The sequence below is a fragment of the Caretta caretta genome, chromosome 6 (assembly GCF_965140235.1).
Source record: "Caretta caretta isolate rCarCar2 chromosome 6, rCarCar1.hap1, whole genome shotgun sequence".
Taxonomy (NCBI): Eukaryota; Metazoa; Chordata; order Testudines; family Cheloniidae; genus Caretta; species Caretta caretta.
Genome location: NC_134211.1, coordinates 21,062,507 through 21,087,159, shown reverse-complemented (window position 1 = coordinate 21,087,159; position 24,653 = coordinate 21,062,507). Strand labels below are relative to the sequence as shown.

At 49.3% G+C, this 24,653-nt stretch overlaps 1 protein-coding gene across 2 annotated transcripts in view; it reads right to left on the bottom strand.

Annotated features, from left to right (window-relative positions):
• The window catches only part of CD151 (CD151 molecule (Raph blood group)), a 63,146-nt gene that overhangs the window by 20,171 nt on the left and 18,322 nt on the right, over window positions 1-24,653 (bottom strand). For both annotated transcript variants that reach the window (XM_048854952.2, XM_048854953.2), the window contains exons 2-4: window positions 18,747-18,857; window positions 5,979-6,082; window positions 4,460-4,651 (exon numbers count right to left, since the gene is read on the bottom strand). In XM_048854952.2, coding sequence (XP_048710909.1) covers window positions 4,460-4,651; window positions 5,979-6,062 — 276 coding nt within the window. In that variant the 5' untranslated portion in view covers window positions 6,063-6,082; window positions 18,747-18,857. The remainder of the gene's footprint in view (window positions 1-4,459; window positions 4,652-5,978; window positions 6,083-18,746; window positions 18,858-24,653) is intronic.

The following is a 24,653-nucleotide window of genomic DNA, read 5'->3' as shown; positions in this document are numbered from 1 at the left end:
CGGCAATGCCGTCTTCCCCACACACTGCCCCACCAGAGAACTTTGCCTAGAGCTGAAGACACCACCTCTAGAGACTGTCATGGCTCCATATTCATTCTAACTGTGGCTCTTCTGCAAAGACTGTCAGGTAGCGTCAGTTCTGATGGTGATTTACTCCACTAGGAACCGGACAGAGACACTGCCCCATGCACACAAGCTTAGTTCACAGAAAGAAGTCATGCTGGAAAGTCCCATCTTTGCCCCACCCATGATGGCTGTTCTCTTTGCAGCCTCATGCGGTTCTGCATGGGAAACACACTCACTATCGGATTTGATATCTAGCTGTACAGCACACCATCTATTATTACAGCCCTGGCCCCACGAAAGGAGCTACACACCCCTCCAAAAATCCATGGTTGGCATCAAATAAATGCATCTGTATGTTACAAAAAATAGACCACCACAACACCCTGCTAGGAAAAGCAAAGGACTGGAGACAACAACTTTGCCTTTGCATCACAGCTTGTCTTTTGCTGAGCGACACCTCCGTTTCTCACTGCGCTTCCCCTCTTTGTCAGAAGACACAGGTAATCAAAACGCCTTGCCCCAGTGAGATTATGCCAAATCAGAATCCTTGTCCATTGGGTCAGATTTCCTCTTTCACCCTCTGCTAGGATTCAGCAGCTGCCTGTGAGGGACAACTGGGTTTTATCTGCAGGCTGGGCTTTAATAGGAGTGTACAATCTCAGGCATTCACTCCCAGCCCTAAACTCCCCCCACTGGCTCTCAGCTGAACATTGCAAGTGTCTGCACATGCTTGTACAAGGTACCCATTCATACCACAGGAATGAGTCACCCGATAGAGTGCTGGATAACCAAAGGCTGGGCACCACACTAATGGGAGGCTGAAAGGGACAGAAAAGGAGAGGAACACTCCTAAACAAAAGGTTTCTTTCTTTTGTTGGAGCCTGGTTACATAATACCTCTCTGACATCATGGTGCTGTCAGGCTGCTGTTTTAGGGGAAAGAAAACAACCAATTAACTGGAAAGTTTCTCTTTCCTTCATCTATTTTCTACATACAGAGTATTTTCTGCACTGATGTCAAAGGCATTCCAGTGCAGCTGGCATGTATCACAAGGCCTCAGCTCACCATATTATCTTAAAGAGCCCTCCCAAGTTTTAGCAAACAGGTTTTATCAAAGCCTATATAGAGTGAAGGTTACTACAGCTACCATTCAGCTAGACTGTGCTAAAACATCTTGTTGTTATTGTTAGCCCTGCCTGGCTGTTTCATTTACCTGTCACATCTTATCTATTTAGACTATGCTCTTTGGGGCAGGAACGGTCTCTTACTCTGTATGTACAGCACCTCGTACAATGGGCCACCAGCCTAGATGTAGCCTCTGGACACAGCTGTAATCCAAATAATAATAACAAAATGCTTTCCACCAATTCTCTTTTCCAATGTATGTAAATATTTGAGAGAGGCATGTGTATGTGGGAAAAACAAGGGCTATCTTTTATATTCAGCTCTTCTATCCTACATAAGAACTGTCATACTGAGTCAGACCAAAGGTCCATCCAGCCCAGTATCCTGTCTTCCAATAGTGGCCAGTGCCAGGTGCCCCAGAGGGAATGAACCTAACAGGTAATCATCATGTGATCCATCCCCTGTCACCCATTCCCAGCTTCTGGCAAACAGAGGCTAGGGACACCATCCCTTCCCATCCTGGCTAATAGCCATTGATGGACCTATCCTCCATGAATTTATCTAGTTCCTTTTTCAAACCTGTTATCGTCTTGACCTTCACAACATCCTCTGGCAAGGAGTTCCACAGGTTGACTGTGCATTGTGTGAAGAAATATTTCTTTTTGTTTGTTTTAAACCCGCTGCCTCTTAATTTCATTTGGTGACTCCCGACTGGCTCCTGCTTTTATCATGTGCGCTATGTTTGTTTCCACGTGATTGTTAAGAGACCCATGATCACCCTACCTGCTTGTAATGAGCTGTGTACACCAACAGTGACATATACATTATGTTCCTGATTCTCAGTTATGTTTCTCCCTGCTTTATGCTATCCCAGCAGTGTAAAGTATGATGAAAGTTGGCTTAACGGCCATTTCCTTGGCAAAGGGGGGATCCTAGGTGGCAACCCTACACCTTTGCAGTCCATAGGATAGGGACATCTCAGGGTGTGTTGGGTGTGCAACCTCACCATCCCTGTGCCCTGATTGTTCTTTACTGTTAGAATGGCTATAGCATCTGAGCTCCAGTTAGAGTAGGCCTTGGGATTGCTCCAGCCTATTCTAGGGACCAGACGATTCCCTGGCCTGCTGTGCCATTGGTGGGGAGTCTGAAACTCAGAGTCAGGGTGAACTATAACAAGCCAGACTTTGACACATCACAGCTCGTCACCGCAGGCCTGATCCTGCAGCTCTTGCTCATGGGAGTGTCTCTCACCGAAGTCAACAGGCTGCAGGCCTGGAACCCACAGAAGCAACTGTGGTATCACAAGTGCTTGGATCACTGTGGCATCCCTGAGTGAATCAGGCTGGCTGCGAAAGAGGAAAAATGCTCTTGACACACAAATGTCCTGGTAATCAGCAATGAGAAACAAAACACAGGGGAAAGCCTTGAACTGGGAGTGAAAACTCACCAGTAGCTATAAAAGTAGCTAGAATATACCTTCCGGGCTCAACCCCCCCCCCCCCCCAATGCACATACATCCCCACCCCCCATCTGAAATTATTCTTGCAACTTGCTTTAAAGAGCCTCTGGATTTGGAAAATTACAGGACACTCCCTATCACAGCGTCTCTCTGTATAATACATGGCCCTTTGGTACAGAGAGAAATTGGGACCGACTGGCACAGACACCTTTGTCTTTGTTGTGAAGATGTTGGGATTACTGGCTGAGGTCAGAGCTGGCAGGAGCCTCCAGCCAGACCAACTCAGCCCTGCCCAGCACAAAATATTTCTTTTGTGGATTACTTAGTATCAGATAAACCAGAGGAGAGACAAGACAATAGATCTGTCACAGGCAGCCACTCAGAGGGGGAAAGAAAAGACAGAGAACAACCTTTTGTTTCCATGAGACAACTGTTCATTTTCTGTGTCAGAATAACAAAGAAAACCCCACCAGATTTTCATCTGTAACTTTCAGGAGGGCAGGGGAGGAGAGAGAGAGACAAAGGCAGATGAATAGAGCTCTTTAGAACAGTGAGTAATTGTGCTATACCAAAATGAACTGCTAAGGGCCAGGGGCCAAATACCACCCCTCAGAACCAAATGAATGAACCACTAACAAGAGCTCCTGAGTGCTCATCACAGGCCTTTTAGGGGCATTTTCCACCACCTTGTAGTTTCAGTTCACAGCCACTCCCCACAAAGTGGGATCACAGTCAGAAGGTATTGTTCATCATGGCTCCTTTCCCTATCCCCACCCCAGTCTCCACTCCACTCGGACAAAGGGGATGGGACATTCAGGCCAGCAGCAGCTTGTAAAACTGAAGGAATGCTTAAGGCCCGAGTGGAAGTGTCCCCCTTTGTTACTATGAAATGACAATTAATGGCCCTTTGCTTTCAGTCACTACACTCACCACTGCAGATGAGCTGCTTAATGAACCACTGCCACCCTCCGGACCGCAAAGGAGATTTGAGAGAGCGCGAGTGAGAATTAGGGCAAGTCTACACTTAAAACAGTGCATCGGTGCAGATGGGCCGCTGTAGTATCTTAATGAAGACGTTCTATGCCAATGGGAGAGAGCTCTTTAGTCTAATCCACCTCCCCGAGAGGCAGTAGTTATATTGACAGGAGAAGCTCTCCTGCCAACACAGCGCTGTCTACATGGAGAGTTCGGTTGGTATAACTATGTCACTCTGGGGTGTGGATTTTTCACACCCTTGAGCGACGTAGTTACACCTATATAGGTCTGCAATTTAGCCCAGAACTGAGATTTATGAGGGCTGGTCAAAAATCTCAAGTGCTTTTTCATCTGTTTGTTTTTTGGACCAAAAAAAAATTGGGTGTATGTATGAAAATTTTTGCATGGTTCGAAATTTTGGCTCAACAAACCAATCAAAAGAAATGTTTTGCTTTGAATCAAGTGGAAACACAATTATTTATTTTTTGGTTTTAAACTGTCCCACCCTGCCTTCTCTCCTGAATTTATTCCCATTTTTTCCCTACCAGCCTGAACATTTCCTTTGCTTGGAAATGTTTTGACATGCTCAGACGAAAAGCACCGTATATTTATTATTTAGCACCTTTTGAAATGCACAGAAACCAATAAATTCTCTGGGTGGGACAGAAAGAAAGGAGTCTCCTCTGTAATAGAGGCCATCCATTCCCAACAGGGAGAGCGGGCAAGTCACTGGTACAGCTCTCCAGGTCCAGAGGAACAGAGATGCAACTCTCTCCTCATACACACAAGACGTTCAGTGCCCCGCGCTGTCCTAGGGCAAATAGGAAACCTTACCACTCTCAGCAGGTTCCGCCGCTCTTTGAAGGTGGCACAGCACCCGAGGATGCCAGTAATCATGACGACAATTCCCGCCACCACCAGGATGTAGGCGGTCGCCATGTACGTGTTGGAGGACAGGAGACTGATGTAGTCGCTCTTCTCGGCCAGAGTCCAGATCCCCACCGCCATCACCGCCCCACCGGCCAGCTTAATAAAGAGAGAGGCAAGCCGGTGAGATGCATCTGAGGTGGGCACTTCCTCTTTTTCAGAAGTGGCATCCCCTGCTGGGCCACAGGGATCAGATTTCAGCTCGCTGACCAAGGGCCTGATCCAAAACCTATTCAAGTCCAGGGAAAGACTCCCACTGATTTCAATGTGCTTTGAATCAGGCCTTAAATGAAGCAGATTCTTCCTCTCTCCCCAGTCTCTCAAGGGCCCTGGGAGGTTCCAGGGCGTCAAGGCAAAATATTCCAGCTGGAAGGGGATGACAGCTGGCTGGGGGTTTGCCCACACCGAGTGGGGAACTTTGTAATTGGAGTTCTAAGTTTCCAACCTTAACCAGGCTCTTGGCTCTCACGATTGCTTGAGCGCTGCCTAGACGCAGGGAATGAAGATGAGGAGAGGGAGGGGATGCTTTGCTTTGCACCCTTGCTGGCTGATCCAGGAGTGATACTGACTGCTTCTAAACAACAGCTGTGTCTACCTCCCTCCAGGACAGAACCACTGCGGGGCAAGGCTGTAAAAGGTGGGAATCCTGGTTAGCTAAACTCCAGTGAGAATGAACATTAGCACAGGAATACCCCCGCAGTCGGGGCACACTGGGTGAACCAACATCTCTCCTTCAGGCTCCCCTTCCTCTTTATGGGCCTTGTGTTCCCTAGAGGTTTTTACCTGTTTGCCAATTCACTGAGGCAGTTCATAATTCATTCCTCTGTAAAGGCTAGTCTGGACCCTCCCCAATCATTTCTTCCAGCCCACGAATGTCTGTGGCTGACAATAGTCTGATCCCTTGGCCAGCAGTTAACTTGAGGTAAAAATTCTAGTGTAGACATAACCGCAGCTATTACCCCCATAATCCCAGCCTAGCCATCTTCGTTCCACTGCCAGCCTGTGCTATGTTGCTGGGCAGAACGAGAGAGGAACTGAATGATGTCCTGTGTCTATGGGCTGCCCTGGAGTATCTGATGCCTTAAGAATTGTGCCCTGGGTCACCATCCCCTGAAGTGGGCAAAAAGCACTTTTTCAGGCCACCCACTGCTGTCGATAGCTGATCACTTCAGGGCTTACTCCTGGTTAGGCAGGTTATAGTCCTTCTCCCCAGTGTTGGCAGCATGGGTCTAGTCAGATACCTGGGGTGAAATTCTGGACTCACTGAAGTCAAGCAGAATTTTTGCCATTGCCTTCAGTGGGGCCAGGATTTCACCCATGCTATCTATCCCACCACCCTGGCCACTGAAACAACAGATGGAGCCCTTGACGAGGGATGTGGTGAGGCACACAAATGGGCTGAGGCACACAAAAGCTGGCACATTACCCAGAAGAAGAAGTTAAAGATGAAGAGCAGGTATTTGAGGCAGATAGTGCCGCACGTCTCCTTCTTCTCCGTGTACTCGCGCATCTTCCCGGCTCAGCAGATCTCTGAAACGTGACACAAGAAGAAAAGCCTGTTAGTTTTCCTGTCTCCCAGCAGGGCGGCATCACTGCTCTCCTCTTGCAAACAGCAACCACTCCTCAAAGCCTGTGCTGAGGTGGCCAACCAAGGAATCCCAGCATGGTGAGTGATGGGACTCCAGAAAGAGTCTCATTGCTGTAAAATGAACCCCCTGCATCCTGATGGCCATTCTATCGCTCCTTGACAGAATCAGAGAGAGGTTGTGTAATCATCTCATCTTATTGTGTTATCACCCATCCACTCCTCCCGCTATTTGTTAGGCACACTTCTTATGGCTCATCTGCAGTTGGATTGTACTCTCTTTGGGGTAGGGACCAGGCTACCCACATGTTTGCACAGAGCCTAGCACAATGGGACCCTAATCCTGACTGGGGCACTGTACTGCCTACTGTAATAGCAATCCCAAACATCACAGTACGGAAACATCTCAGGAAGAAAATGGACACATGCTCCTCCCCCTTTTCATTTTACCACCCCTCTATTTGAACAAAGGAAATGCAAGTCCCAGGCCTGTTCAAAACTACATCCACTATCCAGATCAAACAGGAATCACTCCATGAGAAGAAATCAGGGAACGGAGAGGAGTTTCGTGGACAGGAAAGAGTAAGCACTATACAAGTGTGATTCACCCTCAGGATAAAAATCCTCCCATCCTAGACATTGTCCAGATGACTCAGTCCCTTCCCTGAAATTCTTCCTTACACTCAACAACCATCACCAGCACGAACTCCTGTACCAACCACTTCCCCTTCTGCCTGAGCCTAAATCCTTTATGTCAACACTTCTCTTAGGGATCATCAGACTGGATCAGACCCCTGGTCCATTCAGTCCAGTATCCTGTCTCCAACAGCAGGCAGCATCAGCTGCTTCAGAAGAAGGAGCAAGAAATCCCGCAGTTCACAATTGTGGGGTATCTGCCCCCTAGAAAAGTTCCCTCCTAACCTCCATAACTTAATAGAGGTTGCCTTAAACCCTTAAGCTGGAAAGTTTATAATCCTTCCAAACTCCTGCCCCTTTTTAATCCTGACTATTATAACTCTGGACTTGTTAGCCTAACAAATATCCAATTCTTTTTTGGAATCCTGCGAAGCATTTGGCCCAAGAGATATCCTGTTGCAATGGGTTCCAATGGCTAATTGTTAAGGTTGTGAGTCTGTCACGGAGGTCACGGATTCTGTGACTTTCTGAGACCTCTGCAGCAGCCAGTGCGGCTGGCCCGGGGGCCACCTGAGCAGCTCAGGGCAGTCTTGGGCCACCATTCCCTCCCCCCCCCAACAACAGCAGCAGGAGTTTGGGTGTGGGAGGGGGCTCAGGCGCGGGAAGGGGTGAGGGCTCCAGGTGGCGCTTACCTCAGGGGGCTGCCCGGAAGTGAGACATGCCCCTTGGCTTCTAGGTGGAGGGACTGGGGGCTCTGTGTGCTGCCTCCACCTGCAACTGCAGCCAATGGGAGCTGCAGAGCCGGAGCTCAGGGCAGGAGCAGCACACAGAGCCCCCCTGACTATCCCTGAGCCTAGGAACCAAGGGACATGTCCCTGCTTCCGGGGAGCCACACAGAGCCAGGTAGGGAGCCTGCCAGCCCGCCAACCCCCACCCCCCCGAGCACCAGCGGGGGTCACGGGTCGCCCCGTCCCACAGAGCGCCTGTGGTGCCCCTGGGCGGCCCCTCCCCCCAAGCACCCAAGATTTAGTGAGGGGTATAGTACAAGTCATGGACAGGTCACAGGCCATGAATTTTTTTTTGCTGCCCGTGACCTGTCCATGACTTTTACTAAAAATACCCGTGACTACAACATAGCCTTACTAATTGTATGTTATCCCTTACTTCTATAGATCATGAAGGCCCTAAGCCCTTTCCATGAGCCAGCTCTGGCTCCCAAGGTCAGTTTTAACGAATACTAGGAGGGAGAGCACATGCAAATTGGTTTCATATGATCTGCTGGTCATTGCACACCCCCGAGCGACGCAGTTATACCGACCTAACCCCTGGTGTAGACAGCGCTGTCGACAGGAGGGTTTCTCCTGCCTCTCATGGCAGTGGATTGACTATGCTGATGGAAGAAGCTCTCCTATCAGCATAGTTGTGTGTTCACTAAAGAACTACAGCAGTGCAGCTATCGCGCTGCACATGTAGACAAGCCCTTCGGAAAGGCAGGTCAGCCCACTGCAGGGAGAAATTTCCCTTTGCTTTTCTCTGGTCAGCAAACATCCAGGATAGGCCAGTGTTTTAGGAGCCAGCAAATCAGCCATAGGAATGCAGTAATGGGAATGCACCCATCCCCAAAGCTGATCTGCCCCAGCCTGTCCTGATTTTACAGGGAAACATTTTGCCCAGAAGAGGATATGACACCATAGCTGGCAAGAGAAAGTCACTTCACATGGGATGGGAGTGGCTCTGAGATGGAGGTATTTATCGGGGAGAATAACTATCAGGCTCTTTTCCCCTGGCCTCTGGGCAACTCCACTGTCACCAAGGCCCTGTCTACACTGGCAAGTTTGTGCGCAGTGAAGCAGCTTTCTGCGCTGTAACTCCTAGGTGTACACACTGCCAACTCACTTTGTGTGCGGAAATTGCACGGCGCTGTAAAAAAAAAAAAACCACCCCGACCAGAGGCGTGCAGCTTCCTGCACCGGGGCTACTACGCTGCGGTGCCAGTGTAGACCAGTGTTGCATCTGAAGAAGTGGTTTTTTACCCACGAAAACTTATGCCCAAATAAATCTGTTAGTCTTTAAGGTGCCACCGGACTCCTTGTTGTTAGTATAGACACCGTGGTCGGTTACAGTGCTGCAATTGGCCTCTGGGAGGTGTCCCACAATGCCTGTTCTTGCCTCTCTGGTCATCGGGTTGAACTCTGCTGCCCTGTTCTCAGGTGACCAACCATCATCCCCACCCTATAAATTCCTTGGGAATTTTGAAAGTCCGCTTCCTGCTTGCTCGCTGACTCGTGCAGTGGTCTCAGTGCATCTTTCCAAGTGGCCAGGCCTGCTCCATGCACCAGGCGATCCCCGGAGCAATGCCAAGCTGCTGGACCTCATCGGCATTTGGGGAGAGAAGGCTGTCCAGTCCCAGCTGCGCTCCAGCCGGAGGAATTATGATACCTACGGACAGATTTCACGATGCATGACAGAAAGGGGCCATGACCGGGACACACTGCAGTGCAGGGTCAAAGTGAAGGAGCTGCAGAACACCTACCACAAGGCACGGGAGGCAAACCGCTGGTCCGGTGCTGCGCCCATGAGCTGCCGGCGCAACAAAGAGCTGGACACGATACGCGGCGGTGACCCCACCTCCACTGTGAAGGCCACTGTGGATACTTCAGTGGCTCACGTGTCAGTCAAAAGTGGACCAAGCCAGGAGGAGGAAATCTTAGATGAGGATGTATGGGGGATGACCCAGAGACAGAGGATGACTCGGAGGTCAGAGATGCATGCAGCCAGGAGCTCTTTTCTACCCCAGAGACTAGCCAGTCACAGCTGTCAGATGTTGGTGAAGCACAAACAGGAGAGGAGGCCCCTGGTAAGTGGATTTGATTTTGGGAATTGCTGAAGCGAGATGGTGCGGGGAAGGAGGGTTGCAGAAAGCAGGCATGTCTCCCACCACATGTTAGTCTGAGTGGCGGAACAGGCAGTTGATTGACTCCGTCACTTCATGGGAATCTCCCTCAGAGATCTCCAGGAAACTCTTGTGGAGATATTGGGCAATCCACTGCTGCAGGTTCTTCAGCAGAGCTGCTTTGTTTCTTGCCCCATTAACGGTAAATTTCCCGCACCACTGTGCCATCACGAGAGGGAGTGGGGGAACCATTACTGCACACAGGCGAGCCGCATTAGGGCCAGGGCGGAAGATGCAGTCTTGGAGAAGACCCTCCCTTAATTCCCTGCTCACCCTCTTCCATAACGATCACATCCTGTGGAAAGTGTGGGGACAGAAATGATTATCAAGACCCCCTACAGTGCTGGCTCTCCCCAAGAGCCACGTGCCCAGTGTACAGCAGGGTCCGGGACGCGTGATTTACCCTGGCCCTGCCGCTACTCATCATTTTGGGGGTCTTGTGGCTCATGTGTGCTTGCCTGGAGTCAGCCAGTTAGTGAGAGGTGTAAGAGTATTGACTGTGTTTTAAATCCCTGAATTAGTGTTCTATGTGTTGCAAACAATATTGCTTCTGTAAAATGTTGCATTTAAACTTCACAGAGATGACCGTGGGAGTCCAGCCTCCCCCTTTGTTACCGGCTGAATGGCTGTGCAGAATTAGAAAGCGGCCAAGAACTAAGGAGGACTTTCTGCATGATGTTATGATGCACTCTACTGCCGAGAAACAGGAATTGAAGGAGTGGCGGGACAGCGAGAAGAGGGGCCGAAAGGAGAACACGGCGCGCCAGAATGAAGCCACGGAGAGGCTCTTAAAGGTTATGGAGCGCCAAGCAGACACGCTCCAGGCGCTACTAGCACTGCAAACCAAGCAGCTCTGCGCCCGCCCTCCCCTGCAGCCGCTGTTGCAAAACTCTTTCTCATGCTCCCCCCAGACACCACCAACACACTCTTATCAACCTCCTGACTCCAGTCTATACCCGCGGCATTCCGCTCCTCCCCCATCACAGCCCAGCACTGCAGACTCCCACTACCCACGGCACTCAACACCTGTCCCTCTGCAATTTGGCCCAGCTGAAGCACAGTACCCGCTGCATTGTATTCCAAAGGAGAAGGTTGGATATGACCCCTGGACATACACAAATCTTTAGCCATCCCGCGACCCCTCCATCTCCTGGAACCTTCCCTTCCCTTATCCCCCTCACTGCTTATGTTTTTTTTGGCTTGACTCTCTCCTCCGGTTGTCATTTTTTAATAAAATAATTGTGTTGGTTTGAAAGCAATCTTTATTCTATTAATTGAAAGCAAAAAGAACACTGCAAAGCAACATACAATTATGTTAAACCCAAATTGTCTGCATTGTCTGCACCAATCACCTCCTAGCATTACAAGCACTGCAATCCCGAGCATAGCAACGAGCATTAGTGGCTTTCAGCTTCAAATTGCTGTTTCAAGACATCCCTGATCCTTATGGCCCTGCGCCGTGCCACTCTAATAGCCCTGGTCTCTGGCTGTTCAAACTCAGCCTCCAGGTGCTGAGCCTCTGCGGTCCAGCCATGAGTGAAGCTTTCACCCTTCCCTTCACAATTATGGAGCGTACAGCACACGGCTATAAGCACAGGAATATTGTCATCGGTCCAGCTTCCCACAGAGGCAGCGCCAGCGGGCTTTTAAGCGGCCAAAAGCACATTCAACAGTCATTCTGCACTTGCTCAACCTGTTGTTGAACCGCTCCTTGCTGCTGTCAAGTTGCCCCATGTATGGTTTCATAAGCCACAGCATTAAGGAGTAGGTGGGGTCTCCCAGGATCACAATGGGCATTTTGACTTGCCCTACGGTGATCTTCTGGTCCGGGAAGAAAGTCCCTGCTTGCAGCTTCCTGAACAGGCCAGTGTTCTGAAAGATGCATGCATCATGAACCTTTCTGGAACAGGCTGCGTTAATGTCTGTGAAATGCCCACGGTGATCTATAAGCACCTGGAGAACCATACAGAAATACCCCTTCCAATGAATGTACTCAGTGGCTAGGTGGTCTGTGCCAGAATTGGAATATGTATGGTATCAATCGCCTCTCCACAGTTAGGGAAGCCCATTTGTGCAAAGCCATCTACAATGTCACGCACATTGCCCAGAGTCACAGTCTTTCGGAGCAGGATGCGATTAATGGCCTTGTAGACTTCCGTCAACACGAGTCCAACAGTAGACTTTCCCACTCTGAACTGATTAGTGACTGATTGGTAGCAGTCTGAAGGTGCCAGCTTCCACATGCAATCGCCACACGCTTCTCCAACAGTAGGGCGGCTCTCATTCTCATGTCCTTGCACTGCAGGGCTGGGGTGAGTTCATCACAGTCCTATGAATGTGACTTTCCTCATCCGAAAGTTCTGCAGCCACTACTCATCATCCCCAGATGTGCAGGACGATGTGATCTCACCACTCAGTGCTTGTTTCCCAAGCCCAAAAGTAGCGTTCCACTGTGGTCAGTACCTCTGTGAATGCCACAAGCAATCTTGTGTCATAGCTACTACGTGTGGTGAGATCAATGTCACACTCCTCTTGTCTTTGTAGTTTAAGGTATAACTCCACTGCCACTCGTGACGGGTTGGTCAGAGCGAGTAGCATACTGGTCAATAGTTCGGGATCCATTCCTGCAGCCCGAAGAGGCAGGGCGCGCAATACAGAAACCATTGAAAGAAGGCGCCAAATGCAGACGGAAGCACAGGGATTGCTGGGATGAGAAGCAATGCATCACAGGGCACTGGGACAGGACCCAGGATGCCCCACGACCCCCTCCGCTTTCCTACAACTCTTAGCGGCAGAAGAGGAAGAGGTGCTCTGTGGGAGAGCTGCCCAGAGTGCACCACTCCGAATACCGCTGCAAGTGCTGCAAGTGTGAACACGCTATTATGCGGGCAGCTGACAGTGTGAACACACAACAGCGGTTTCCCTTCAGCGCTCTCTGAGCGGCGCTGTCACTCCCGGTGCAGTAACTCTGCCAGCATAGACATGCCCTTAGAGAAGATTAATTACCACATTGCTGAGCAAAAGCATGAGGGAGCGGATGATAGTGCCGTCATCTGCTCTGAACAGACTTGTAATATCAGAGGGTTTTTTCCCTCCTTTTAAACAATGGTCCTATGAATTTCAGGTTCCTGGAAGGTGACAGATTTAAAGTCCCAAAATCTTTGTTTAACCACAGAACACTTAGCAGCAGCAGCGGGGCTAGTTTCTACACACTGTGCTGTCCGTGTGCCTCAGCCTACACCTGCCTAGACAATCTCTACGTAATTCAGTCTCTAGGGCCCATGCTGTCCTTGACCTATTGCCCAAGACTGCCAGGAAGGGGGCCATGGAGTGCAAATTGTGATGTGAACCCTCCTGAGATCAACAAACTCATTTAACTAAATAACCAGGAAATTGTAACCGTTACTGCCAAGCTGTATAGGATTTGAACTAGCAACCTAGATGTGAAAAGTCTACAATAGACCCTTGCTAATCCCCTGAACCATCCAGCACCCAACACTGGAGCCCACTCCTACCCTCATAGGATCCCAGGATACAGATGCCCCCCGCAACATTTTCTTGCTCCCACAAAGAACCGCACTATGCAGTCACCTGACACTGCATCAGCTTTAGTTAGAAAGTGCAACCACGGTAGGTTGGTGCATTGGTCTTTCACATACAGCAACCTGGATGTAAGTGTACGTTAAATCAGTGATGGAAATATGTCTTAGTCCCTAGTAGATATTTATTCACATCGTGAATCCACCCAACAGTTGGATATGAGGCAACACAAGTGGCCATTTTTCCCCAAGAGAAGATCCAAACCAAAGACAGGAGGAGGAGCAGCAGGCTAGGTCTGAGGTTTAATAACACAACCCGGGGGGTAGGGGTGGGGGTAGGAGAAAGGAGAGAAACTAGAAATAGTAGAGTAAGAGATGAAGAGGAGTCAAAGTTGAGGTGAACTGGCTGAGCTGCGTAAGGGGATGCAGGAATGAAATAGCAGGGCGTGGTGGATTAAGGTTTAGTTGCAGGCAGATCTGTGTGAGAGGGAAGCTTGCTGAGCAATTATCCCAGCTATTTCTGGATCAAGCTACCAGTGATTTACTTCCACCAGCACTAGATTTCCCCTACACTCCCCGCAAGATCCAAACCACTATGACAACAACATGTAGCGAGGAGGAGCCTTTTGGTTCTTTGTCCTCATCAGCATCCTACCCCCAGTGAGGTGTCTCCAGGAAGGGGGTGTGTGTGTAGCTCTTAATTCCCTCTGAAGCCAAAGCCTATGCTGAGCACTCAGTGTAAACAGTACCGGCGAATTGCTCTTCTGCTTGCTACATATTGGGAGTAAGAGATTCCTGAGAGGTGCAGCAGGGTGTCCTCACCCCATACAGCACTTTACGGTGTATCCTTATAACGTATGTACAGCAACTAATACAGAGAAGAGGCGGGGGAAAGGCAAGCCTTTCCCCTCCCTTCCCAAGAGACAGTCAGATGCCTCAGGACGGGATATCATTGGAAGAGATAAGCTTGAGTGGGAGACGAGGTGTGACCCTAAGAGCCCCTCAATACTCGCTGGTAAAGGCCCAAATATAACATAAATTGTGTCAGGCCTGACACACTCATTACCCCCACACGCTGTGATGATATATAATTAAAAGATGTCTGTGTAAGGTATCACATGTAAACTGGTGACACGCTGGTCCCAAAAATCATTGTGTGATGTATGTAGAGGTTGTATATAAAGGTGTGTGTGTGTATGTGTGTGTTAGAAACACATTCTTCAAATGTGTTTTGGAGGCAGTGTATACAGCATGTCTGCCCTAGCCAAAGGAATGGGGATTTCACTGTTGACTGGCTTGATTACAGGCAGAGAACAATGAAAGTACATTTACAGATAAGGTAAACAAAGCAATCAAGTAGAGGAGGAAACAGTTTAGTGAGTCTGCATGCCCAGGAAGTTTTCCTGGCTCTTGAGACAAAGACAATGAACAACAGAAAATATAGAGGAAACAAAAAGACATTCTAGTCATTCATCACTAGGGGAACAGCAACCTCTGAGCCTGTGAATGGTAGATCTTCTTGGCCTGAAGACCAGGAGCTGCTGATAACTTGCTCTAAGTGAGAAACTGTTTTAAGCAAAGGTATAACTTTTAAGGAATTACATTTTAGGCTCTAGAAAATATGTTATTTTTGTAACCCTTTTTTCTCTCTTTTATACTTGCCTAGTATCAATTAAATCTCTGTTCTTTATTAATAAACTTGTTCTTAGTTTTACTTTAAACTATCTCAGTGCTATTATATTAAATATAGAGAGTACACAGCTAACCTAGCAGGCTGGTGTATACACTGTCTCTTTCGGGGCAGCAAATGTAATAATTTCCGAGTATCCAGTGAGAGGGACTAGAAACTACAGACAGACATCTCTGGGGAACTCAATTACTGGGGTTCACTGACTTCTACCTGCAAAGCAAGGTTAAGACTGGAGGATTTTCAAGGAGCTTGTGGTTGAAGAGGACAGACTGGTGTGGCAGGGAGCTGACACAGTCTAATCGCCCACAAAGCACACTGGCTAAGGCAGAGGAATAACACAGCGGCTTATGGTTCTGGGCTGCCCTGAGGAGAGCATAATTTGAAGAGGGGTGTTGTGGATTAGTAGCTAATGAACTGGACTAGGAGTCAGGAGACCATGGTTCTATTCCTGGTTTTGCTACAGTCCTACTGGGACACCTTGGGCAAGTCATGCTCAGTGTCTCTGTGTCTCCTCTCAGCATTTGCCTGTCTTGTCTATTTAGATTGTAAACTCTCTCTCTCTCCACACACACACACACACTAAGCCTAGCACAATGGGGCCCTGAGTTTCACTGCTGCCTCTAGGTGTTACTGTAACACCAATAATTAATAATGAGATCTGGATTGGAGACTTCGATTTTTGTCATTATTGAGTACCGGCAAGTTATCATTGTGAGCCAGATCCTCAGTGAGTGTAAATCAGTATAGCTCCCTTGGCTGATTGACACCCGCTGAGGATCTGCCGTGTATCTTGAACAATGCACCCACTTCCCCTAAGCTCCATGGGATCAGATTTTCACTTCACCCAATCTCCCAGTCTAACTAGGTGACCGCACTTTTCCATCCCCCTGACCCCCCCCAAAAAAAACAGGGGCTCTTTGATGACATCTTCACTGCCAAACAGCAAAAGTACAGCCTGTTACTGTCGCTGGGTTGCCTTTTTAGTATTTCACTCTCCCTGCCCTGGGCCAGATCCGCTGCTGATTGACACCTCCCAAGGGTCCCATGTATTTAAAGTGGGAGATGTCAGACTTGCCAGAATCTTGTGCATTGGTGTAGGGGGTGGGCAATGGACTTTCAACTTAGGCTCTAATCAACCCTGGGTGAGGCAGTCACTACATACCCTCTACACCAAAACCTCTGCCACTGCTCAAGGCCTCCTGGGAAATTCCCTCTCTCACACACAGATGTTTCTAACAAGCCTCAGGTAAGGACTTTTCAGAGGATCTTGCAGAACTAAGCTCAGCTGTTCTGACAAGAGGAGCAGTAAAAGCACACAAGAGGTCTTCCTCTCTGTGTGTTTTCAAAGAGCAGGCAGAGAACAGCTGCAGGTTTATGAAGCACAGATGATTCATGGAAGGGTGGTAGCCAATGAATCACAGAGCAATCATGGCTGTCTTCGTTTGATCTATTCCTCCTAGCCAGTACAGGCTGCTCCTGAATGCTTGGTGACTAGCCAAGGAAACTATTCATGGAAACACATGGTTCTTTCTGGACCCTCCCTTGTGTGTGTAATGCATTTTCTTTTCCTTGTACCACACAGAGTTGACTAGCTCTTTGCGAGAGGCTATTCCAGGCTGCCCTGTAGGGAGCAACACCCATCTTCAGGGAAATAGACAAAGAAAAGATACATTTGTATTGAACCCCTTGCCCAAGCACCTAAGAAGCTGATCCTGAGCAGTGGTAAGCATCCATGCCTTCCATGATGTTTAACTGCATCATTGCTGGAAAAGCCCTGGAGCGATGTGGAGCATTAAAATGATCCTTTGGGGCCTCGGCATGCTGGGTGCTGAGCTCCTCCGACAATATGGCCATAAGGCCTTGTCTATACTTGCAAGTTAGAGCACATTAAATCAGGCCCAGGTGCCATAACTCCTGAGGTGTTCACATTGGCAAGGCACTTTGAGCGCCTGGACGCTGCAGCGCTCCTGGTAATCCACCTCCATGAGAAGCACAGAGCTTGCTGTGCCCCGGCAGGAGCACAGGGGTGTGAGTGTGGAGGACGTGTGGCATTATTGTGCTGTGATTGGCCTCCGGAAACGTCCCATAATCCCCTGAAGTCCAGTGGGCACTCTGGTCATTGTTTTGAACTCTGACTGCAGGCATGCGGATATCCCCTTTCAAAGCTCGTTTCTGACAGCCCAGGGACACAAAGCAAACCCTTACTGTGGAATGCTCCTGCTGCAGAGGTGTTTGTGTTTGTGTGTGAGAGAGAGTGTGGGTGGGGGCTGATGTCGGGTTTTCCCCTTCCCCCTGTCTGAACTTACAAGGTAGCATGCTGACACACTCAGCCCCCGAAAACACACTGTCTCTCCCCCCACAAACACACAACACACTCCCTGTCACATTCCCCACCCCCTCATTTGAAAAGCAGCTGGCAATCTAGTAGGATGCCCATAGAACAATGGGATTGGGAAATCGGCATCATGTTACGCTTTGCCTGCCCCATTAGGCATTGCAAACCCTTTCCAAAGCACCCTGCAGCCACTTGCACACTGGGACAGCTACCACAATGCACTGCTGTCTGTGGCATTGCAAGAGCTGCTAATGTGGACACGCTCCACAGTCACAAGGAGCACAGTGTGAACACACAGCAGTGCTTTCCCTGCTGCTGTCTCCGAGGGCTGGTTCAACTCCCGGCGCTCTACATCTGCAAGTGTAGCCATAGCTTAAGTAACACAGTGGGAGCTGAGCACTTTCGAAAATAACCCCAACTGTGGCACTTGACAGTCCAGCCCTAAACATGGTACTGTAGCATCCATTATCCTGGGCTGAGGCACCTGCGTCTCAAGATCTTGTTGTGGGGTCCCACCCCAGCCCACTGGATTTTGTTAGCTCATCTATGTATGTGCACATGCCAAGGCTATGAAAGCACATGCTCCTGCATTCAAATAGGTTATAGGCACTTGTCTAGTCACACACACAAAGTGGCTCAATGAATCTGCCTCTACCTGCCCAGTACCAGGAGTCAATTAGGCAGCAAAGAAAGCAAGCCGGTCCTGAAGACTTTTCTGCATAACCTGCCCTGAAGCTATGTCTAATGGATGAGGAGGTAAGGCATTGTTTCTTAACCTAAGTAAATTAAATAACTCCCAGGCCATAAAAGGCAACACTTAATGAATAGCAACTAGGAGGCAAGCAGCATCCAGGGTGTGCCCAATGATGTGTCTTTATTTTCTCCCCAGTTAAACACAAGTCAGGCAGAAAATAGAGTTCATAGCTGTTCAACCTTTTGGTGGCACCCATGGCCACAGTAGCTAAGTGCTGGACAGATGCAGTGTAGCTGTACTGTAAGGTCCATAGTGGATTTCACAGCCCATCTTCACCCACATACGTAATGCACAAGATAGTCTCACCTGAGAACTAAATTCTAGTTCTGGTTTTGCCAACCACTTGCTGGGCTTGGATAAATCACTTAAGGCCTTAATTTTCAGAGAAGCTGAAGGGCAATTACAGGTGCTCAGCACTTCTGAAAATCCAGCCCTTAACCTCTCTGTGCCAAACGAAAATCCCACTAGCGCTCCCTCATCTACCAGCTAGGATTTATTTTAAAAAATGTCATCCTGCTGCTTATCACCTCTGCCCTTGGGTGCTTTATGACACTGAAAACAGCTATGAACCATTAAATACAGCCTTCCCGCCAGCTGCATTGTAAGGGCTGCTTGTGAAGTGCTCTGTAGTGCATAAATGCTAAGTGCTATTATCTGCCTAAAGGGGATGCTCAAAGGGGAAACAAACATGGCTTCACTCACCTTTCAGGGGGAGGAAAAGTTGGAACACAAATGAGACCTCTCAGTTCTCCACGGGGATGTCTTTCTCTTTCACCTGCTCTCGTCTTCAATGGGATACAGGGAAGAGAACAACTGAAAAAGAAGGAAGACAGCCCTCAGCAAAAAAATATTCCCTTTCCCTATATTAAAAAGCTAATAGCACGCATCTCCATCAAACCTTCATTCTGTAACATCAGAGCGTCTGCTCACAAAGCATGCTACATGTGTGCGTTGGGAGGAGGAAAAGAGGAAGGCCCAGGCTGCAGCTCTGGGAGATATGATAGGTAGCCCTCTAGTGTCGGAAGCTCCCAGAAAGGGGCAGCCAGTCATTGGGTTTATATTCACATGTCTGTAACATCACGTAAACCCAGCTATTGTTTCTGTCAAGGCTGCCTAAACCACAGCACAGGTGCACTCTGGCAACACAAAGGAGCCTAAGAAGGGGTGGAAATGGCTCCCTGAGAAAGCCCATGGAGAATATGCCCTGCCTGGGAAGACACCCCAGCCAGTGTAGAGCTGGCATAAGGCCTCCAAGCCAGCTCTGCTCCCAGCCCCTGGCATAGGGGGCATGTCAGGATTGGGCCAGGGGTATGGAGTGGGCGGAAGTGGGCAAGCAGGGATGGAAATGGGGCACATGGCCAGAGCTCACAGTCCTACCGTTATTCACCAATTGTCAGAGCTCATCAGGAGCTCCAGAAACCAACAGAGATAGAACAGTTCTGAGGCTGACACCCAGAGCCAGGAAGGGCCCCCAGCTGCTCCAAAACATGCAGCGCACAACCGTGGTTTTAAGTCACCTTTTCCCAGCCCCCAGCTCTGTCCCAAGCACAGGAGTTGGGGGACCAAGAATTCGGGCCTATATGCCAAGCCAGTCCCTGTCCAAGCACGAGTTATCAGCGAGTGATCTTATTAACAGGCTAATGACAGCCCAGAAGAACAGCTGATCCAGGTCTGGCTCCCGTCTGACTTCCCCTGCCTGTCTAGGTTTTTGTATCATGCTCAGCAACACAGTGTCTCTCTCAGCTGAAAAGGCCCCTCAAACCTGACATAAGCCCAAGCAGTACTGCCTGGACATAGGTCACCGTTGTGATTTACCTGCCACTGCCTCCCCACCCTGCCTAAGGCCTCTTCCCCCAATTGTGAACTGACTAGCCCTCCGAGTTAAAAACAAACCTACAGAAAGGATCTCATTCTCCACTAAATATTACAGGCTTTTGAGAATAATTTCTATACAAGCCTATTGCATTTCTGTAGCCCTCTCCTGGAGTCTTCGCAATGAAACCCTACAGGACTTTCGCTGTGAAGTCAAATGGGTAGCCAGCTCCAACTTTTCTTTCTTTTCTTCTTTTTTTTTTTTTTGGAAGGGGCGGAAATGGGGAGGAGTTTAGACAACTTGCCTGTTCTCCAGAGAGAGCACTGCATGCGGGGATTTGAAGTCTCCATGGGCTGCATCTTCACAGAAAGACTAAGAATGGCTACAACTAATTACAGCCCAAATCAGGTGCAGCCCTGAGGCTCCCGATAATCTGCACTTGGCAAGGTTTGGGAATCCTTCGTCACAAACCGCAGGACATGAAAGGGGAGAAGGGGGCAGGAATTCACCTAAAGCCACTTATTTATATTGCAGACCAGGACCCCCCTGTGATAAACACCGTACAAAACACAGAATTAAAAAATCCCCATCCTCCCATGATCAGTCTGCCTCTCTGAAAAGCTAACATTAATGTATCCTCCCAGTGTGAATGCTACAGTCTCTTCCCCCCACCCCACCCTTTGCCTTGCCCTTTAGCTGCTTGTGGAGATTCAGCTGGGGAACTGGAATTCCTACTTGTAAGCAGTTTGCACACATCCCCCTCAAACAAAGATACTGTCTGGGGTTCTGCGAGTTAAAGGAGAGCAGAAGTATAGTGTTAATGGCTGAGCTGACTTGTTTCTACTCCCACTGCTTCTGTTCCCCACCCCAGAATAGAACACTGTTTACTTCTGTTGTCTTTAAAGTCACACGCCTAGCTGCAGAACAACAGGAAACAAGTGAGTCTGAGATTTTTCTCAAAATGCTGGACAATGCAGAAACACGGCGGATTCCACGTGCAAGAGTTTTTCTCTCTCCTGAAATCTCTGCCCCTGCTGGCAATGCTGCTGGGGGTGAGGATGGGGCTTTGGCATTGATTTATCCCCTGCAAAGGTGGTGTGATCCAGCAGTCTGAGCACAGGATCGGGACTCCCTGCATTCTATTCCGGCTGTGGCATTAACTCACTTTGAAGCTTGGGGAAAGTCACTTCACTTCTTGGTCTTCATTAATACTGACTAACCTGCCTTGCTGGGATGTTATAAGGATTGGTCTTTGTGACACACCTGGAAGAAAAGGGGTAAGTATTACCCAAAGGCCAAAACCCCAGGTTCTCACCCAGTTTTTAGTCAGGCAGATGCCCCTTGAAGTTGCTAGGAGTTTGAATATGGCCCACAGGGAAGTACAAGGGATAAAGTCTCAGGTACCTCCAACATCCCTTATTCTCCTCCTCCCCCTCTCTGCCAAAAACAAAAAAACCCTGGAAGAAGCAGAGTTAACTTCCTGGCAGCGAAGAGTCTATTAGACCACATCTACAATGCAGCATGTACAGTGGCCCAGCTGCAAGGCTGGAGCGCTTGTGATGGAGATGATCTAAGCGGACGGTAGACTTGTCAGTTTAGTAACTGCAGCCTCTGCAAGAGGTGGTAGCTATGCCGGTGGGAGAAGCTTTCCCACTGACCTGGTGCTATCCACACCAGTACTTAGGTCGGTATAACTTGCGTTGCTCAGGGTTGTGAATTATTCAAGATAAGTGGGAGGAGCCCCAACATTTAAGATGCTTGCAAGTCACCTGGGAAAAGCACTGGAATATAAATCAGGTTTCAGAGTAGCTAGAATTGTCAGGGAGCTGGGCTGGGTGAGCTAGAAGGGACCTTCCTACCTCTACTGTCTGTGTTCCTAGGAGAGCCATTTAAAAACAAATGGGCAACATCAGCAATGTTTAAAAAAAAAAAAAAAAAAGTAATGAAAGGTTGCCAACCTCTTCTCCAGACACACTCTACACCAGCTGACCGACACTGAGTGACAGAGCACCAGTGCCTGCTTTCTCCTCCTCCCTGAGGTAAAGCTGCCAGCCTCAAAGCCCAGCACTCCAGACAAGGGCTCTGATTTCCTAGGACCAGCCCTTCAGTCTAGCTCAGCCAGATTCAGAGTCATTACATGTGTACACAGGTCTCCACCAGATCTTTCCCCTGGCTGTCTGCACTCCTGGCAGCGCTCATTAGCTCTAAGAGCTCTCAGACTCTTAACTGAGGCTCAGACAGTGCAGCAACTCATGAGCCAAATGTCCAGTCCTGCCTCCCCATGACATGCTGGGCCTGAAATCTTCAGGAACTTCAGCTGTGTTCTGCCCTTTGTTGAAGCTCATCATGGTGCTGCCTGCCCCCATGCCCTTTCCCCTTGCAAGAGGAGAATTGTCCCCAGGATGCAAAATGCGTTTTTCATTTCAACCAGTTAGAACACGCTTGAAAGTCAAACCACCAATGCCTCTAGGGGTGGTGAAAAGCATGAGTGTGATCAAAACCTTAAACTATATGAGACAAGGAAGCTACTCAAGGGCAGGCGTATGGAATGGACATGGAGCTGAACTCCCCTCCCCATCTTCTGATTCCTCTTTGGTTTTTGAATGGAAGCATGATCTAGTGCAGAGATTCTCAAACTGTGGTCCATGGACCACCAGTGGTCCACGAGCTCCATTCAGGTGGTCTACAGATAGTTCGCTCTAAGGTGCAAGCCGGGGCGGCTGAACACAAGAGAATGAAGGGCCACCCACCTAATTAGTGGAGCCACGCAGCCGTGGCTCCACTAATTAGGTGCCTGGCCCAAGAAGACGCACATGGAAAGTGAGGTGGTGGCCTTGGGGGGAATAGGAGGTAGGTGGGAGGGGGCAGTGGGGTGAGAAGAGGGGGTGGAGGGAATTTGGGACATGCAGGGCTGCAGCGGCCAGAGAAAGAGGTGACTTTCCCCAGCTCCAGAGCTGCGGCCACCGGGGAGAGACTCTCCTTCCCAGCCCCAGCTCCTGGCGGCTGCCGTGGCAGGACATATTCCTGTATTCCTGGAGGTTTCATCACATGACATAGCCTTTAGTTAAAGATTTAGTTAAAGATTCATCTTCAATTTGTGAAGACTCCAGGGCAATCCTGGAGGATTGGTAACTCTAGACCAGGAGGCTACAGGCCACAGCTCCCAGAACCTGATCCTCTGGAAAGCAACAGGTCCCTTAAAACAGATTCCAAAACAGCTGAAGGTGGTACACAGTGCAAAATACAGGGCTCCAGACAGAGCAGGTTTGGAGATGGGCACTCCACGCGTGGATTTAATGAAAGCTCTTCCATGCAAACCGCATCCTTATGTCTGAAAGAAAGCTCCTTTCATCCAGAAGGATCTCAGAGCACTTTATACTATTTATACACAGGAACCACTTCACCAGCCACTGAGCTGAAAAGAGGGATAATAAAAGGCTTTTCACTCTTCACGAGAAGTGCCAGAGCTCAGGGCCTGCTGTGTGTTTGCAAAGAGCTCCTTGAGATCCGGACCCGAGAAACAGTGGATGAGTTAGGTCAGTCTCAGCTGACAGACACGACAAACCTGCTGTGAGAACACTTCCTTTTCCCCTCCAAGTTCCCCGTTGTTACTACTGCTGGTGTAGCTCCGCAGTGGTGGCAGTGGTAGCCTATAGACAGGGAGCACTTAGGTAGTCTGGCCTCTGGTGTTTTCGACACCATGCTATCCATCTCCACTCAAAGCCCTTATTTAAAGAGCAGGGCTCTTGTCTACACTCGAGAACTGGATCCAGTGCATTATGCCAGTTTAATCACAAGCGATTTAGTGCATCTGCATTGACCGTGCTGAATCCATGGAAGTTATGCGCCCCTCCATACGAGACTGATGCTGTCTTGATCAACTCCCTGATCATTCCCACTCAGTTCCCACAGACGACGCATTGGGGCCATTCCCCAAGGTCCCCGGTGCACTGTGGTAGGACTTGTTGAATCCTTTCAGCTTCTCTGAGTCCATGATGGCACTAAATCAGTTCAAACTGAACTGGTTAGACGGTTTGTAACCGACCTGCAGACAGTTAGGGGAATGTGTGTGTGTGGGTGCAGTGCTCAACAAATATTCTAAGGGCCTTAACCAGTTGAATTTCTCAAGTGTACATCAAGCTCTTTTTACAAGACAGTTTCACCTCATCGACACTGGCTAGCCAAACTGCATTGTAACTTTTAAGCTCAGCAGGTAAACACTGTTAGCTGAACTGAGTCCACAGAGCTCTTATAGAAGGTGCTTTCTATTTATTATTCACAGATCCCTCATCATCATCTTAGTTCCTGTGGTGGGGTGGTGCCCCACCCCCAGGCAAGATTGGGCTACAACAGGCCAGAGCAGTTACGCAGAATGGCAGCCAATCAGAGAGGGCCTGTGGGGAAGCCAATCAGTGCTGAGCAGAGGGCAGCAAATCAGGGCCAGGCTAGGCCCTATATAAAGGCTGTCCAGGAGAGAAGCAGTCAGCTTCTCCCAGACCTTCAAAGGGGAAGGTCTGTCTCCTGGGCTAAGGGGACCAGCACCTCGGACAGTGCAGCGCAGCGCAGCGCAGGCTTGGGGGAGCAGAGGAGAGCTCCAGCCCCATACCTGTCAGACTGCGGACCCTGACTAGAAGGGCCTAGAGGGTGCAAGGCGTCAGTGGGGAAGTGACCCTGGGAGGATAGACAGACGAGAGGAGAGAAGGAGGGCAGAGAGGCTGCCACTAGAGGGTCCCTGGGTCGGGACTCAGAGTGGTGGGCAGGCCTGGGTCCCCTCCTTCCCCCCCGGTACTGTACCT